The sequence below is a fragment of the Genypterus blacodes genome, unplaced genomic scaffold (assembly GCF_046128005.1).
Source record: "Genypterus blacodes isolate CSIRO-AG114 ecotype Tasmania unplaced genomic scaffold, CSIRO-AGI_Gbla_v1 ptg000053l_1, whole genome shotgun sequence".
NCBI lineage: Eukaryota > Metazoa > Chordata > Actinopteri > Ophidiiformes > Ophidiidae > Genypterus > Genypterus blacodes.
In genome coordinates this window covers 4127593-4143271 of record NW_027466865.1, presented here as the reverse complement: position 1 = coordinate 4143271, position 15679 = coordinate 4127593, and the positions used below count along the sequence as shown (strand labels likewise).

The window sequence follows — 15679 nt, the reverse complement described above, 5'->3', positions numbered from 1 at the left end:
ACGCTGATGGTGGTTCTTTCTGCGGCATGATGAAGAACAGTTTATCTTAAGAAAGGCCGGAGGTTTGTTTTCACTTTATAGATATTCTCCAACTGTGACATCATTAATGATGCCATAACAACTGTGACATGCTAGGCTGGTTCCATTCAAGTCTCCCACTACTGTAATTTGTTAATGCAAATAAAATAGAAAATAAAAATGAGGAAAGTAAAAGCATCTGATGCAAATTCCAGACTGTGAAAAATGTTTCTGCAAGTTTGGAGGCAATAGTAGGAATGGTGTGCCTGTTACTGACATACACACACATACAGACATACCCTTTCCAATTATAGTATTATATAAACAATAAAATGACACATCAACAACTTGTCAGAAATGTCCCATGTCAATCATTTCATAAAATGGGTAATATCCTGGTCTAATACTGGTGCGAAGTGTGACTAAGAGCTCCATCTGAGCTCTAAAATTCAAATTCATTGCAGAGGAAAGCAAGCAGCCCATTCCAAACAGCTTTTCCACGATGAAGCAATGTGGTGGGACGTCTGGCTAAAGCCAAAATAAATATGGCAGTAATCCGTTTTGACCTCACACTGTGTATTAAATGCCGGTCAGTCCTTCTGTCGTTTTCTAATATTGAGGTGTCTATACTATGCAGTGAACTCTGTATACACAAACACAAAGGGAATTCCCTGCTGTAGTAAATTATGCAGAATTAATGAATATGGGCTGTGCCATGCTTGATGGCAGTGGTCCAGATTATTGATTCTCTTTCCTTCCTCACCATCACCTCCCATCACTCTCTGGCCAGCTGGACACAAATCCCACGCTGATCACATTTTACAGCCCACAAAGCTCTCAGCTTCCTGACAACATCCTGTCTGTCTGAGCAGGGCAGACACGGGCTCTGGGTGGATTTAATAATCACAATAAAAACCCTCTCCTATTTTGTCAAATTACACAAAATGACAGTATGTTTTTGAAATAACATGCAAAAGATTAATACAGTAGATTAAATCAAGAAAGCATGAACAAGCCCTTTGAAAGCATCTTTATTGATAGTGAGGCTACTATCCATTATGTTCATAAACAATGTCACGCCCACTTTTCTAAGGTCACTGACACTTAGTGGAAAGAGTGAAAATCATTCTGATCCTCTCATCTTTTATTTCCTCTTTTTTTATTTACCTTCATCATTTTTGATTTGTTGGCTGATTTATTAAAGAAACATAGTTCAGTCAACAATTCCATTGGCAGGCTGACCTGTAGGCTGGCAACTATGTATCATATTTTGATTTTCTATGTCAGAATCAAAAGCCAACAAATTGTTTACATTGGCCCAAATCAAATCATGCGGGGAAATTGCAACTGTGAGGTCCTTCTAATCCACCAGAGACCAGAATAGAACAAACTGCTGTGTTGTCAGAGATATCAAAAAATGCTTTACAGTGACAGCCACACAAATATGCTGACATTGTGTATTATGCATCAATACTAACACAGTCAACATTGCTCAGCTTCTCTCAACAGACCTAACTGTTACTCTGCTTTGCTTTTCACCCCGCGTGAACCAGCAGACAGCCGACTCATCGCATTTTGAACGTCCAAGGCAGAGGAGATCAATCTAACTAAGAGCCCTGCCACCGTCACCATAGCTGCTCACAGCACACCAGTAACACCACGCGTTTCATTTTCACATAGTTATCACATATAAGGCTCATTATCATCAATACTGCTAATTATCATTCCAACTGTGGAGATTAATATCAACACTGCCTTTGCCAGCACCATCATATCTATTCTGTCACTGCTTGGTGGTCATTGTGTTATTTCCTGCAGGCTGTTGTGATAAAGTGAGGACATTCTCTTTCTTCACAACACCATTAACATGACCACAATCTAGAAATATAATGTAAATTTTAGTCCTGAGTCAATGTCAGCTCAAACTCAAGATGTTTCTGTCCTGTTTGAGATCGAGTTATCAACTATCATACTGTGACGGGCTTCCTGCTCAGTTTGTCTTATAGTGACATATATGAAAAAAGACAACATGCAAGGGTGAGGTGTTGCGGCTGTGTTGCTCCAGTTGACAGGGAGAAAGTGGAATGTCCTGGAATACTTGTGGTGGATTTAGAGCGCTGAAGATGACACGATGTGTCTGTATTATTGATGGGAAATTACACAGCTTAGTGAAGGAGGCAGGGCCACAATTTCATTAATGTGTAAAGGAACATCAGCACCTCATTCTGAGAGCTTTGTGTTTATGACTACAATGATCGATACTCAACCAGGTTTGTGATCATTGTGTTAAGTCACGATTCATTCAAAATAATCACATGTAATCTATTTTAAATTGCCTGACTCACATTCAAACTGGCATTGCATATGGAATTAATATGTTTCAGTATTTTCCCTAAAATCACTTGCAGTTATTGTGCTGCAGGTATTTCCATACTGTTACATACTGTATAGTCAGTGGTATTAAAGCATTTTTACGAACAAACCTCAAATGTCAGTGCCCCAAAATAATGCTGAGGAGAAATGTGCTATAAATACAAAAAGGCGGTGAACATACTGCATCAACATATTGGCTGTGCAGTCGGCTTTGACATGCTGCCAAACAAGCACAATCTGTTTTCAGCTAAAGCAACCTTGGGTTTTAAAATGAGAAGTCAGTGAATCTGTGCAAAAAACCTGACAATATTATTTAAGATGATATGATATATTATATTATTTTCTCTCTCTGAAAGGAATAAATGGGTCGCTCTCCTTTGCTTGTAACGCTTCAGCCATTGTCTATTTTTTGTAGCAAATGGTGCAGACATAACCCATATATACATGGACAGTTGTGCCCAGACCCTGTGGTCTGCATTGAAGTGCAATGTTATTTTGTGTATATTTTTAAAAAACCACACATCAATGATGATTTGATGTGAAAAAAAACCCCCACATCAAATCAATGATTTGATGTGGGGGTTTTTTTCAATACAACTTCACATGTGAATGCGGTGGTGTAATATTTCACACCAACACCTTGATTCATAAAACTGTAATGGGAATGCAGCACCCATTCAACCACACACACACGCACGCACGCACGCACACACACAGACACACACAGACACACACACACACACACACACACACACACACACACACAATTATGCAATCACACACACTGCAGCCGTTCAATGAGTCCCACTGATGCTCGGAGGAGACAAATGACTGACAGCAGGAGGGAGCGTTAGATTAGCGCCATCACTCATCCATCTGTCAGCAAAGTGACTCATAAAGACGCTCACTCGCTGCGTTAATGCTTTAGACCCACTGAGGAAAACATAGCAACCCGGTGCTAACAATTATGCAACTCGCATTCCTATTCATATCTGTGGGCATTCAGTTCATAAGTGACACTAATGGGATATTGATCACGACGCGGCGGCTTTTGCCTAAGAATGATTACAAGCCATTACATGTTATTAGGAAGACTTGGTGCACCATGCGCTCCCGGCAACATGCCAGCCGTGATTCCGCGGATGCTGCGCGTCTGCAAGCGGATTTATTAACATGCGTGTCTGCGGCAGCTACCTTTGGCCGGCATCGCTCCCAAAAGAGCCCAGGGTCCGGAGAGGGCTGGATGGGTTCACCCATGTGGGCTCTGGGGTTTTCTGAACCTCTGTCTTCACGTCTGGGTCGATCTCCGACGGAGAGGGCGTCAGTTTCGCGCCTGCCATGTCTCGCTGCTGCTGCTGCTGCTGCTGCTGCTCCCCCCCGAGCTTGAGCTCCAGCAGAGAGAGCGGCCAGTGCTTGTTCTTCTTCCCGGTGTCAGATGAGGCTGAGACCGATGCCGACGAGAAAGCGCATCTTCGTCACTTCACTTGTTTTCACGCGAATGCGGAGGGAGAGCGTCTCCCTCCCTGCAGCGTCACGGGGGGACACGGTGAGGGGAGCATCGGCTGGTCTCCTGGTTATTGGGCGCTCCACCATCCCGCGGAGATGTGAGGTCCCATTGCGTCTATATGAGCTTCACGCGTCGTCACTATGCAACGTCAACTCGCCAGCCAACCCAAACAGACTCCACGACGGGTTACATAACTTACGACATTCTCATCAGATCTGTGTTTCACTTTGATAAGCTGCCAAACACGCGTGTCATCCTCTTCATCATCATCCTATCTCTTGCTGAGGATCAATGCATCACGTGATCTCCAGCTGATCACCAGCTTTTTTTAAATCTATGTATACAGAGAAGCTCATTCATTCATACAAGACCATTTGTGTGTCTTAGATTCACATGGGGAACATTTAAAATGATATTAATCTTACCTGGCGTTGGGATCCTCTTGGTAGTGCATAATTATTCAGATTACTTTATTATCTTCAAGGCGAACTGAGGACAGACACGTTCTGCTACTGTAGAAATCACAAGAGCCACTGGCAGCCACAAACAAATAATCTTGTGGCCTACACACAAATAAATCTGATTTGCATTTAAGGAACAGGTGCTGCACCAAGAGTACAACATGACACGTGCAGTGGTAGATCAGCTCCAATCAACAAGCCGGGAATGAACTTTGTCAAACCAGAAACTACTTTTTCGCTGCAAGGTCCATAAAAAACCAAGCCATTGTTTGAATGACACTTCACTAATGAATGAAATTCTGTAAGTGCTGACTGAGCAGTAACCACTTGTCATTGTGATGTCTTCCTAGAAACTTAGAAAAGGGTATTGGGAGCCAACAGAGCAATCATCCTTAGATCTGAATCATTTTAACTGAACAATAACCAAAAAAACCCTTTAATTTGATTTCTGGAGCCAGATAGGGAGGCAGTGGCTCAGTGGGTAGTGCTTCCGCTTGGGAAGCGGAGGGTCGCCGGTTCGAGCCCCTGCCGAGGTGCCCCTGAGCAAGGCACCGAACCCTCAATTGCTCCCCCCTCTGCGAAGGGTGGTAATGTAATGTAAGTTGCTTTGGATAAAAGCGTCTGCCAAAATGATCGTAATGTAATGTAATCCAACCCTGTAGGTTGTCGGTTTACTACAGGGCCGATGCTCCAGCGTCACCTGTTTACTTTGTACATTCCTGGCAATATAAAGTACATACATGCAAACTAGGTCACAATCTAAATATCTTCCCATTTCTTGGCAACAGTACTGTAAAAGTTAGTCATTGTTCCTCCTTTTTAAGGTTTTACAAGGGGCCAAGTTTGCCAACACTAGAACACTACCAACAGTAGAAACGTTTAGATAGATAGATAGTTTGTAAAAAAGGCTCAATCAGTGAATATACATGATATAGAAGTGCATATGTTATTATGTTCTGATAGGTATTAATCGTGGAAAGTATAAAATAGATCATTATCTTCATTACTTCCCAGATATTAGAGTAAATATGTGTTTGTGAAAGAAGGAACTGGGTTTTTTTGTGCATGTGATGACCTCTTTTTGAAACCTAAAGGTTCCAATCAAACACTCATCACTCACTCATCACAGCACAATCCAGACGTTAAGTGTCACAGAGCGCTGCTTTTCATGGGAAACAAAGCACGTCAATACACACAATAGTCTGTGTACTTCTGACATTTTAGGCCTACATACACTTCCTGGTGGACTAGTTTCAGATGAAAGTAAGGGAATTGCAAAATTAGGAAGAAGGAAAAATAATTGCTCTGGGAAGGAAGACACAGCAAAGGACACAAAGGTGATGGCAGATAATGACAGCACAAGTGTACCACACAGGTCCACAGCACAGACTTGAGCACAGAGACACTTTGTGGTAGAGGAAGGAAATACATCTAAAGTGAGTCACCAGGCAACAGCAGCAGCAGCAGCAGCAGCAGTGTAAAATCACACCGCTAAGAGGCATCAGCCAGTGTAATGTGCATATGGAGACACAGAGCTGCCTGTAAGAAGCAGCCTGTGAGAGGGAGGCAGTAGTTGAGTGGGTAGAGCTTCCGCTTAAGAACCGGAGGGTTGCCGGTTCGAACCCTAAATTGCTCCCCCCTCTGCGAAGGGTGGTAATATAATGTAATGTAAGTCGCTTTGGATAAAAGCGTCTGATCGTAATGTAAAAAATGTGCTGTGTGGAAACAAGGAGCAAACGTAGACAGCTCCCTCCTCCGCTTTCCTGCTGCACCTCACAACTCTGCCCACCTGAGAACAGAAGGCATGATAGAGAATTGAGGCAGCTGTTCCCCTCCTGGTACCTGGTGGTACTGTTTGGGCTCAAAGGTTTTTTTCAAAATCAGATTCCATCCATCAGATGCACTCCAGAGACGTGCTATTTTAGACGCAGCCCTCGATTTAAGGAGGGAATGAGGATTTCAGCAAATGTAACAAAAACACTTACTGGACTGTACATACTGTAGCTTTAACTCCCCTGCCTACTTCAAGAACTTCACTTCAATCCAAACAGAGCAAACTTCTCCCATGGAGGACAAAAGTGTGGTAAAGCAAATCTAATATGTTGATGCTATAAAACTATCCGAAATCATTGATGGCAATAACAGTGTGTTGACGGAAAATTCCATTGAGTGTGCAATCCAAGCAACCAAATTCAAATTATTGTTGCCTCACTCGTACAATGTAGTTTGATCCTATCGTTGTTGTCACTGTTGAATGATCCATGGTCATAGTTGGGGCTCAAAAGCTGTCGATGGGCCAGATAAACTATGAGGGGCTTGGTGAACGAGCAGGCCTCCCAGTGAAGCTCCGTCATCACTGGTCATGCCTCAGCTCCATCTTCTGTGCTGCAGATGGGAGTGGAGAGCTGTGATAACGTCTCCTCTGTCAAAACATATTATGGCACTGAGCTGACGCTGCTGTGGGCGAGCTGTCTGCCTGTGAGCAGAGGAGGAGGAAGTCTAGTCAATGCCACTGGCCTGCAAACACACAAGGGTATGCACACACACACACACACACACACACACACACACATACACACACACACACACACACACACACACACACGCACACACAATACAATTGCTCACTAAGTGCTCTTTTGCAAATGGCTTGTTTGTGTAAAAAGGCTTCAACTACCCATTTACTGTTCATAACCTTATGGTCAAAAATTAGTCATTTACAGTCAGTTTGCAAGAGCCAGGGATTCCTGTAAAATAAAACTACTGAATAGTCTTCAAGAAGTCTATAGAACAGGTGAATTCAATCCCCTCCATGTGTTGCCTGGTTTCCCGTTTTCAGATTGTAAATAAGAATATGGTATCCAAATCAATAAATGCTGCCATAACAATTCACAGTGAAATACTTGATTCATATCAGCTTTCCATCATTTGAGCTGGAATATGAGCTTTTGTTGTGCTGCCATTGTCGAATTTATGACAGGGAACGTTTCCCTGAAATATGCAGGCACATTCACTGGGCTGCATCGTAGATAAACACGGCATGTTCAACAGCTCATGAAAGAAACAAAGAGCAGCGCTGTCCCTATTTTCTCCAGGTTCAGACATGGATGGTAACTTGTTTTGATGTAGAAATGTAATTTGTTTTACTGTGAAAACCTGCTTAATTTCACAACAGATTAAACAAACTAACTACAATGTCACCTTTTTCTTCCAAATCCACAGCAAATCAAACCTTCCACAGTCAGGGAAACTGACCTCAATGACATCTTCACCAGCAGTTGGAAGTTGCAAATGTGATGCCATAAAGGTCAGTTCCCCTGAATTTTTACAGCACTCTCTAAAACAAAAAGCCATAAAATAGGGGAAACAGAAACATTACCAAAGACTGAATCACTTCACAGCTTTTCAGAACATAGAAATGAACAAATGCACCTGTGAGTGAGAGGTAACTAATTGACAATAATCCTGATGGTGTCCAAAAGCATAAGGCAGCGTCAGTGCATTGGCTACACATATTGGTGATCCAGGGAAGCGTGTTCGTCTTACTGACGGTGGCGCTTTGTGTCGCACACACCAGACACCTCTGCTGCTGACAACCTCATCTAAACACCTCCATCGCCACAAATGCTCATTAAGTCTGCCAAGTGCAGCCTGCGCCTGCTAATTAAGTCAGTAACACAAAGCATGGGGGGTACATTTCAAATGCAGAGATCTCCCACCACGATGATTCAGTTGCCGGGGAAAGAAACTAATCATTAAGTGTGCGAGAAATTATATTTTATACCGAGTATTCCTCCAGAAAATTCTCACATTGCAGACCACCGTTAATTGTCCGTCCCATTAGAGCTTTCTACCCTGAGAGTGTGTGTTCAGCCCAAGCCACTGTAATGTTCCCAATGATTTCATATGCAGACCCATAAAAGAGCTTTAGGGAAGCTGCAGCGCACTCATTCTTTTCAGCTTAAGCACTTTGCTCCATTTTCATTAATACCACAGCTGTGTTCAGGGGAAATAAAACAGCTGAAGTTTTTCTGAAATGGAGCCATAGGGCCCATTCGAAATTGGAGGTTTTGCAATTGTAACACCTCAGCTCTCCTTTCCAACATGGTTAACATTCTGAGTCTGCATTCCAGTTCTCGCTCGCTGGCTGCACAAATCCTTATAGAAACTCACCCCCATAGAATGTGACAAAATGTAAACAACATGGACGAGGAGCTCCGGGGCCCCCGGCTTTACTCTGATAATAATAATAATCCCTGATTGGACAGCATTGCAGAGTAACAGCCACTCTGCTGATGCAAACAAGGCGTTAAGAGACCTGAGACCTACTGAGTGCTGCTGATGAGTAATGCCTCCTGGACTGAACCTCCAAGAGACGCTTGCTGGGCTGAGCCATGTCAACCTTTGAAATACGCCAAACTTTACATATAATGATGGGAAATCAGGAGCTCAACACACTAAAACCTCTCATGGCATTCAAGTTGTTTTCCCCTCCATGTGAGTAAAAAACATGGACGTCTTGCTACATATGTGTGCTATATGTGCTGAAGTCAGAGTCTGTCAGCACAACCATCACACAGGTAAATCCACAAATGACTTACAGTTTATGAACCAATCATCATCATCATCATCTTCATCATTTTCTTCTTCATAATCCGTCGCTCTTCATCTGGGCTTTATAGTTCCTTCTGTTCCCTTTCTATCTAATTCATCCTTTCTATTTTTCAATTGACTATTTAGTGGAAGCATATTTTAAATTGTGCTTGACATTCACTGCTCATATACTGTAAACTGTGACACGGAGAGAGCAAATATTGTGATTACCTTTGAATAACGCGTGTAAAGACGCATCAATGCATCGTGATTCAACTGCATCAATCTGAAATGTTAAAACCTTCTATGAAAGTTCAATTTCTTTTGTTAAATTAAGCATATCAAATGATCAAATTGAATTGTGGCATTAGATTTACACTCCTTCTTTATAGATGAATATATTGCGGTACATAAATCGCGGTTCACATTTATTTGTGAAGCTTGTAGTTCAGTTCCCGGTGTCAGAGAGGTACTGGCTGGTCTCTGTAGTAACTCCTGAGGCTGTAGTGATGGTTTGTATTAGACATGGCATTATGTTGAAAGGCATTGGTATTGTTGTGTCCGCCCACCATGAAATGTAAATACCAGAAAAGCCAAGTGCTATTGGTCTGAACTGCATTCAGGCTGAATATGTGTACCTAATCAATTGGAAACAGTAACGGTAAATTGTGATTGTGCTCCTGTAAAGCTGTCACATTGGTGATTTGGGGGTCACCATTGAGAGCTTATTTAAAGTCCTGCTCATTCTGTCTGCATCACATCCCCACACTGCCCTGATGAGAGACCATGACGTGATTAAACACACTTGGGGAGGATGGAAGGAATCAATTTTCTATTCTGCTTCCATTTCCAGTCCTTGGCACACAGAATAATTCGATTGTCGATTTTTTCTATTGTCGACATTGAGTGATGGCCACACGCACACGCACACGCACACGCATATGCACACGCACACACACACACACACGCGGATGTCTAATCACAGTCTCATTCTAGTGAATCCACACTCACACACAGAGCAATTGTCAGATACATGACTTAAGTGTGACTGTTCCTCTACAGCACCCACGCAGCAGCCCGGCTGTCATTATGGCCCTCTGACACCTTAACCCCTGACGTAATGACATCATAGCAGAGAGACCCCCAGCCCACCTCTTGGAAGCTGCCCACATTCATCCAAGGAAAAGAAACAAGACACTCTCACAGCACTAAAACAGTTAAAGCCCTTCTAAAGAAAGATTCACGCACACTTACAAACACAGACCAGTCGATAATGTTTCCTTACACTCTTTTAGATAGATCTTATAGATTGGCTGCCTTTTAATCTCATATTGCAGTGTGCCCTTTTAAAGGAAACTATTATAAAAGGTAATCTGAGCAATGGGAGTGGATTTGGACTCTGGAGGTTAATTTGTGTTGAGGTTTTACTCTCGCTTCAGCTCAGGGAAGAAACCACGTCATGATCCATGTGCACTCTGCCGATCATACCATGTCATACTGTACACTACAGTGCCTGAAACTCAGCAATATTGTCTGCTTTCCTTTCTGCTCCAGAGCTCAAAGTCACGCAAATACAATACTACGCTAACAGAAATAGATTGGTTGTTTTCATTTTCATTTATTTCGTTACACACATTGTCTTGAGGAATGTACTCAATTTGACACTCACACAGAATTGCATCATTCATGCGTGTGCACACATGTATACATACTGTATGCATGTGCCAATACTGGTTTACTTACACAGGCATGCATGTGCTAGTAGCCCAGCAACAAGCCCTAATCACCCTTTACAATTCAGCAATCTCTAGAAACCAACTGGAGCAAACATACACACACACACAAACACACACACACACGCACACGCACACGCACACGCACACGCACACGCACACGCACACACACACACACACACACACACACACACACACACAGAAGCAACCTAATGTACACAATCTGGTCTGTCAAGGTCGATATGAAACAACATGCACAGGGAATTCTATTATAAGGTAAAAGGACAGTATTTCATTGTGTAACAAACATCTATTGGTCCACTTATCGTTGGCTCATGTTTACACAGCCTTTATGTAAACAGTATGGATAAAACTGGCATGTCATTATGTAAATCAGAGCTATAAGCTTCTGTCGCCATATTCGGAGAAACTGCTGCATCCTTTGGGAACAGTCAAATACTGGACTGTAGCTCCAAATGGGATTTTGATATACAACAACAACTGACAGCAATTTCCTGGAGGAAGCCTTAGAGGCAGAGAAAGAATGTACACACACATGGAGAGAGAGAGAGAGAGAGAGAGAGAGAGAGAGAGAGAGAGAGAGAGAGAGAGAGAGAGAGAGAGAGAGAGAGAGACTACACTTTGATTTCTTTCCATCTCTAACAGCAATAATGTTTTTCTTCCATTAATATAAGAAAGAGATCAAAAAACATAAGAGCTGACGACCAAATGTTTTCAACGCATTGCTGAATCATGATCACAGCTCAAAGTGGCACACAGCCTGGGGTTTAGAGATAACGTAAATGTGTTGTCACATTCAACTCACGCTTTTCTGGTTAAAGCTGTAATTTAGGTCTATTGTGAGAGGCACAAAGAGGAAATGCAAATTAGCAAGACAAGAATGAAGCCTTTGTAAGCATAACCTCTTGTTCGGGGCATTTGGTGTCATCTCACAGTTCCATATAATGCATATACAGGTGTTACACTGATACACACAATTATTACATGTCCTCATAAAGAGAAGGTCTATTTTCTAAGGTAGGTGCCATTGCCGGTCCTCAATGGCAATTATTTACTGGTATAATTTCATGTAATGTATAAAAGGAAATTGTATGTAACGTATCAGCTCATCACATCTGTCGTTTTAAACTACGATCTAGATGAGCACAATGCCAGCCTCACACTTTAAAATGTGATATACGCTCACATTCTCGCCGCTTGATGTAGAGGCCCAGAGCAGTTTCAATCCACAGAATGAGAGCAGGTGTTACTGGATAGACAGTCCTTAGTCTTTGCTCCTCTACTCGTGTTTGTGATTTAGGAGATACACAGGTTTTCCTTATCATTGTCCAGATAAAAAACAGTCTACAAGTCTGGCTCCTTTTGGGAACATTCTTGGCTGATTCTACATCAACCATGTCTGATAGAAAAAACACCCTCAGGCATTGAGCAGCTGTCAGTGTTAATGACTGTAATCTAAAGGTTTACAGCCAAGGGTTTAAACGAGCCCTGGACAAACACAGTGTGGCGCCTCTGAAGGATGCAGTACAGGTGAAATGGGGTTTACTATGTTTACTTTAGGGGAGAACGATACCGTCAAAGCACCAGGGGGACTGAAAAGCAATGACAATCCATATCCAACTGTGACTGGCGTGCTTGATCCCATGTGAGGCAGCTTCATTTCAGCACCTCGGAGAGCTCCACAGTGCTCACGGCTGATGGTCCTGTCCTGTCAGGCAGAGCGCAGCATCTGTTTATCTGCCTCTTAAACCACGGCAACAACTGAATTCCTGGTAGACTCCAAAAACATTCCAACACTCTGATGACAACACCACTTTTCAATATCAACCATGGTGCTTATGTAAGAGCTGGAGGAGAATGTAGACCACATTTATATCAACCCTGAATCAAACACAAAGTGCAGGCAGTTGTTTCCAGATAACAAACTCCTGTACATTTTCTGCTTGAAATAACTGAGAGGCGACTGGATGCTGAAGAACGCATTTTGTTGGCAGAGAGTAAGACAGGGCTTAAGGGAGAGTGAATATTTTATGTAACAGTGAATGTTTCACTTCGATTCCTTAAGGTGGCAGAATCCAAAGCCCAGTGGGTTGGCGCAGTTGTTTGATATGATTAGCACTTGGTTGCTTACATATTTGTCCAGCTATGCTTTCATTACACTGGGGTGTATATCTATGTTTTGCAGATTTCCTCCACCCTGGTAACCAAAATTATATTTTTGCACTCTACTAAATATTTTAACCACTCAGACGATACTGTGCATCAGATGCCTCAGCCTGATTTCCTGTCTGTTGATGTATTTTTTCCTTTATCCCTCTGCATAACAAATCAAGATATTTCCAATACAGTTAAAGAGGAGTGTAATAGAAAATGTTATTATCTGAAATATTTAATAAAAATCAGGTTTTGGCCTATTGTCCTTTTACCATTACTATTTCTTTCTATATACACCAGTTTGACAATGATACAGCAAAACGGCTGACTGACCAGTTTGGCTCCTGACAGTCCACAGTGAAATACAGTTTACATGTTTTGACCACTTAAAAACCTCTTATTTTAACCACTACCACTGGTACAAATGTTCAGAAAACCAATAGCTCAATGAACTTCCAGGCACATTCTCCAGGTGAGAATGACACAGCAGAGGAGAGGTGGATAGAATAGCATGAACAAGTGGAAACAATTAAGAGTTGAGACCATCCAAGCTCACATACATGTAGCAAATACAAAGGCCCCTCTAGGAATTTCCCTAGGAATGCCGCCCATATCATACACTGCCATGTTTTCCTTGTTACCTGTCGTCATTCTGAAACGTCTGGTCCCCAAGCAGCAGGTCTCTGAAGCGGTAGCGAGGAGGAAGAGGAGGCACCTCCGTATCCACCTCCGCCATCTTGAGAGCGGAGATGTCCAGAATAACACCAGAGTTGCTGCTGTTGTTCTTCTGAAGGGTCTCGTTGCAGGTCCTGTCAGACAAGAACATCTGCTTATCAGAGTGTGCTATTGTCTGTCACAATAAAAGTGTGACATTCTCCTAACAATGATTTAGAGCTGACAATGGATAACAAATAGTAATGGTGCTCCTCTGCGCTAAGGGCAGTCACAGAGTCGTATAAGGAGCTCAAAAAGAATATTTTAAATCCAAAAAGGTCAATTATCAGGGGATCTAGGATGCAAATTTATTTAATGGGGTCAAACATTAAATAAATCAAGCATAGACTACTTATTAATGTGCAATGAATCTTTGAAGAACAGAGGCTGTGGCCATTCATTCTTATAGATAGTAAACATAAAAAATGCTCTGAGGCTCATTGTTTATGTATGCCATGAATATAGAATTCACATAAACATGCCGTGTGTTTATTTGGGATCAGCCAGCAAGAATAACTGATCGTTTTTCATTGTTAATCATCTGAGTCATACAAATACTAAGCATGGAGGATCCGCTTCCAGAGCTGAAACGCTTTGTCGGAGGTGGCAAATGCAGCTGTGAAAACTACTTCAAATAAATGATTTCATTTGTTATATGAGTGCAAATGGAGATGGTTAACAGAAACTATTTTCATTCTGAGTAATGTATGTCATGCATAAAGTCTTCTACGAAAACATCCTCTCAATATGTCTCCATCAAGAAGATTAATTGATGTAACTGTCCTATTTCACATGCGTCATGTATTATTAAAAGAAGAGAATAATAGTCTGCATTATTCACGAAACCCTCAAACCATCCTGAAGCTGAACAGTGTTACATAGGTTACTAGACACAGAGATGAAAGCACAGGCTTCCTCCATGGCAGCATGCGTTGGTGTGTCAGGTGTGCATAATAATGCCTCCAACAAAGTCTATTGTATATGTGCATGTGTGCATCCATTCGCCTCTCACTCAATGTCACACATAAGGGGAAACTACCTGTCGCCATGGGAACTCGTTGATTGGCGTGGAAGGCTCATGGCTGCCTCTTTTGGGAGATATGAGAGATGACAGAGACAGAGAGAGTCGAAAAGAAAAAAGAAAGACATTCAGAGTTTAAACACAACAAACCTCTTGATGACTTCATACAATTATTTGTTACAGTTTGACTCTGCTTACTGAGTTCAGAAACCCTTCTGATATCTGCTCCTCTCTCAGTGGAGCAGGATTACACAGACTCACTTTACAGTTTAAAATCAATGTGTTGACACTTTCATGCATGGAACAAGTGGGAGACTGCATTTCAAATGGGTACAAAGATATTATCCAGTCTGGTTTTTTACTGAAAGCACCACAGAGTAAAAATCATTTTGGCCAGATATAATGGGAACTCATCCCCCACTGCTCATAGAGTGGAGGGGATGAAAGCCTCTGCCTGAAGCCCATGGGCCAACAGACGGAGAAGACATTATGTCAGAAGAAATCCGCAGGGGACATTGTTACCACAGATCTGCTTGCAACAATGTGGAATAACGAACAAACATGCTCTTCCCAGATAAACGTGATGGGTTTTATTGGTGAAGGTGTGTAGGTGGGTGTGTGTGTGCGTTGCATGACTGAATCCATATTGCAATACTGCTATCAGAGCTATCTATGTGTTATGTTCTTCAGCTAAATTACCTCTGCTATCCACTTAATGGATAGCAGGGCTGTATGTACACATGTGTCAGTGTGTGTTTTTGTGTTCATGTGTGTGTGGGGTGCCATCATAGTAGAGTGTGGGCAGCCTTGAGTGGGATAATAGCACCCAGAGACATGCTCTCCCTGATTAGCCGTGAATGCACAGGTCCTCGGAAGCCCAGACAGAGGAAAGAGAGAGACCTGTGAGACATCAAATGAGTGGGCTGAAGAGGAGAACAGAGGAGAGGAGAGGAGAGGGGAGGAGAGGAGAGGAGCGGAGAGGAGAGGAGAGGAGAGGAGAGGAGAGGAGAGGAGAGGAGAGGAGAAAGGAATCCTCACAGTAGAATCCTTCGCTCTGTCATTTGAGGGACAGACTTCGCCGTAT

The 15679-nt window shown here is 42.4% G+C and overlaps 1 protein-coding gene across 3 annotated transcripts in view; it reads right to left on the bottom strand.

Moving 5' to 3' along the window:
* The window catches only part of kcnt1b (potassium sodium-activated channel subfamily T member 1b), a 44865-nt gene extending 31269 nt beyond the window's left edge, over positions 1 to 13596 (bottom strand). For all 3 annotated transcript variants that reach the window (XM_076150923.1, XM_076150924.1, XM_076150925.1), the window contains exon 1: positions 13502 to 13596. In XM_076150923.1, coding sequence (XP_076007038.1) covers positions 13502 to 13596 — 95 coding nt within the window. The remainder of the gene's footprint in view (positions 1 to 13501) is intronic.
* Between the last annotated feature and the right edge of the window lie 2083 nt (positions 13597 to 15679).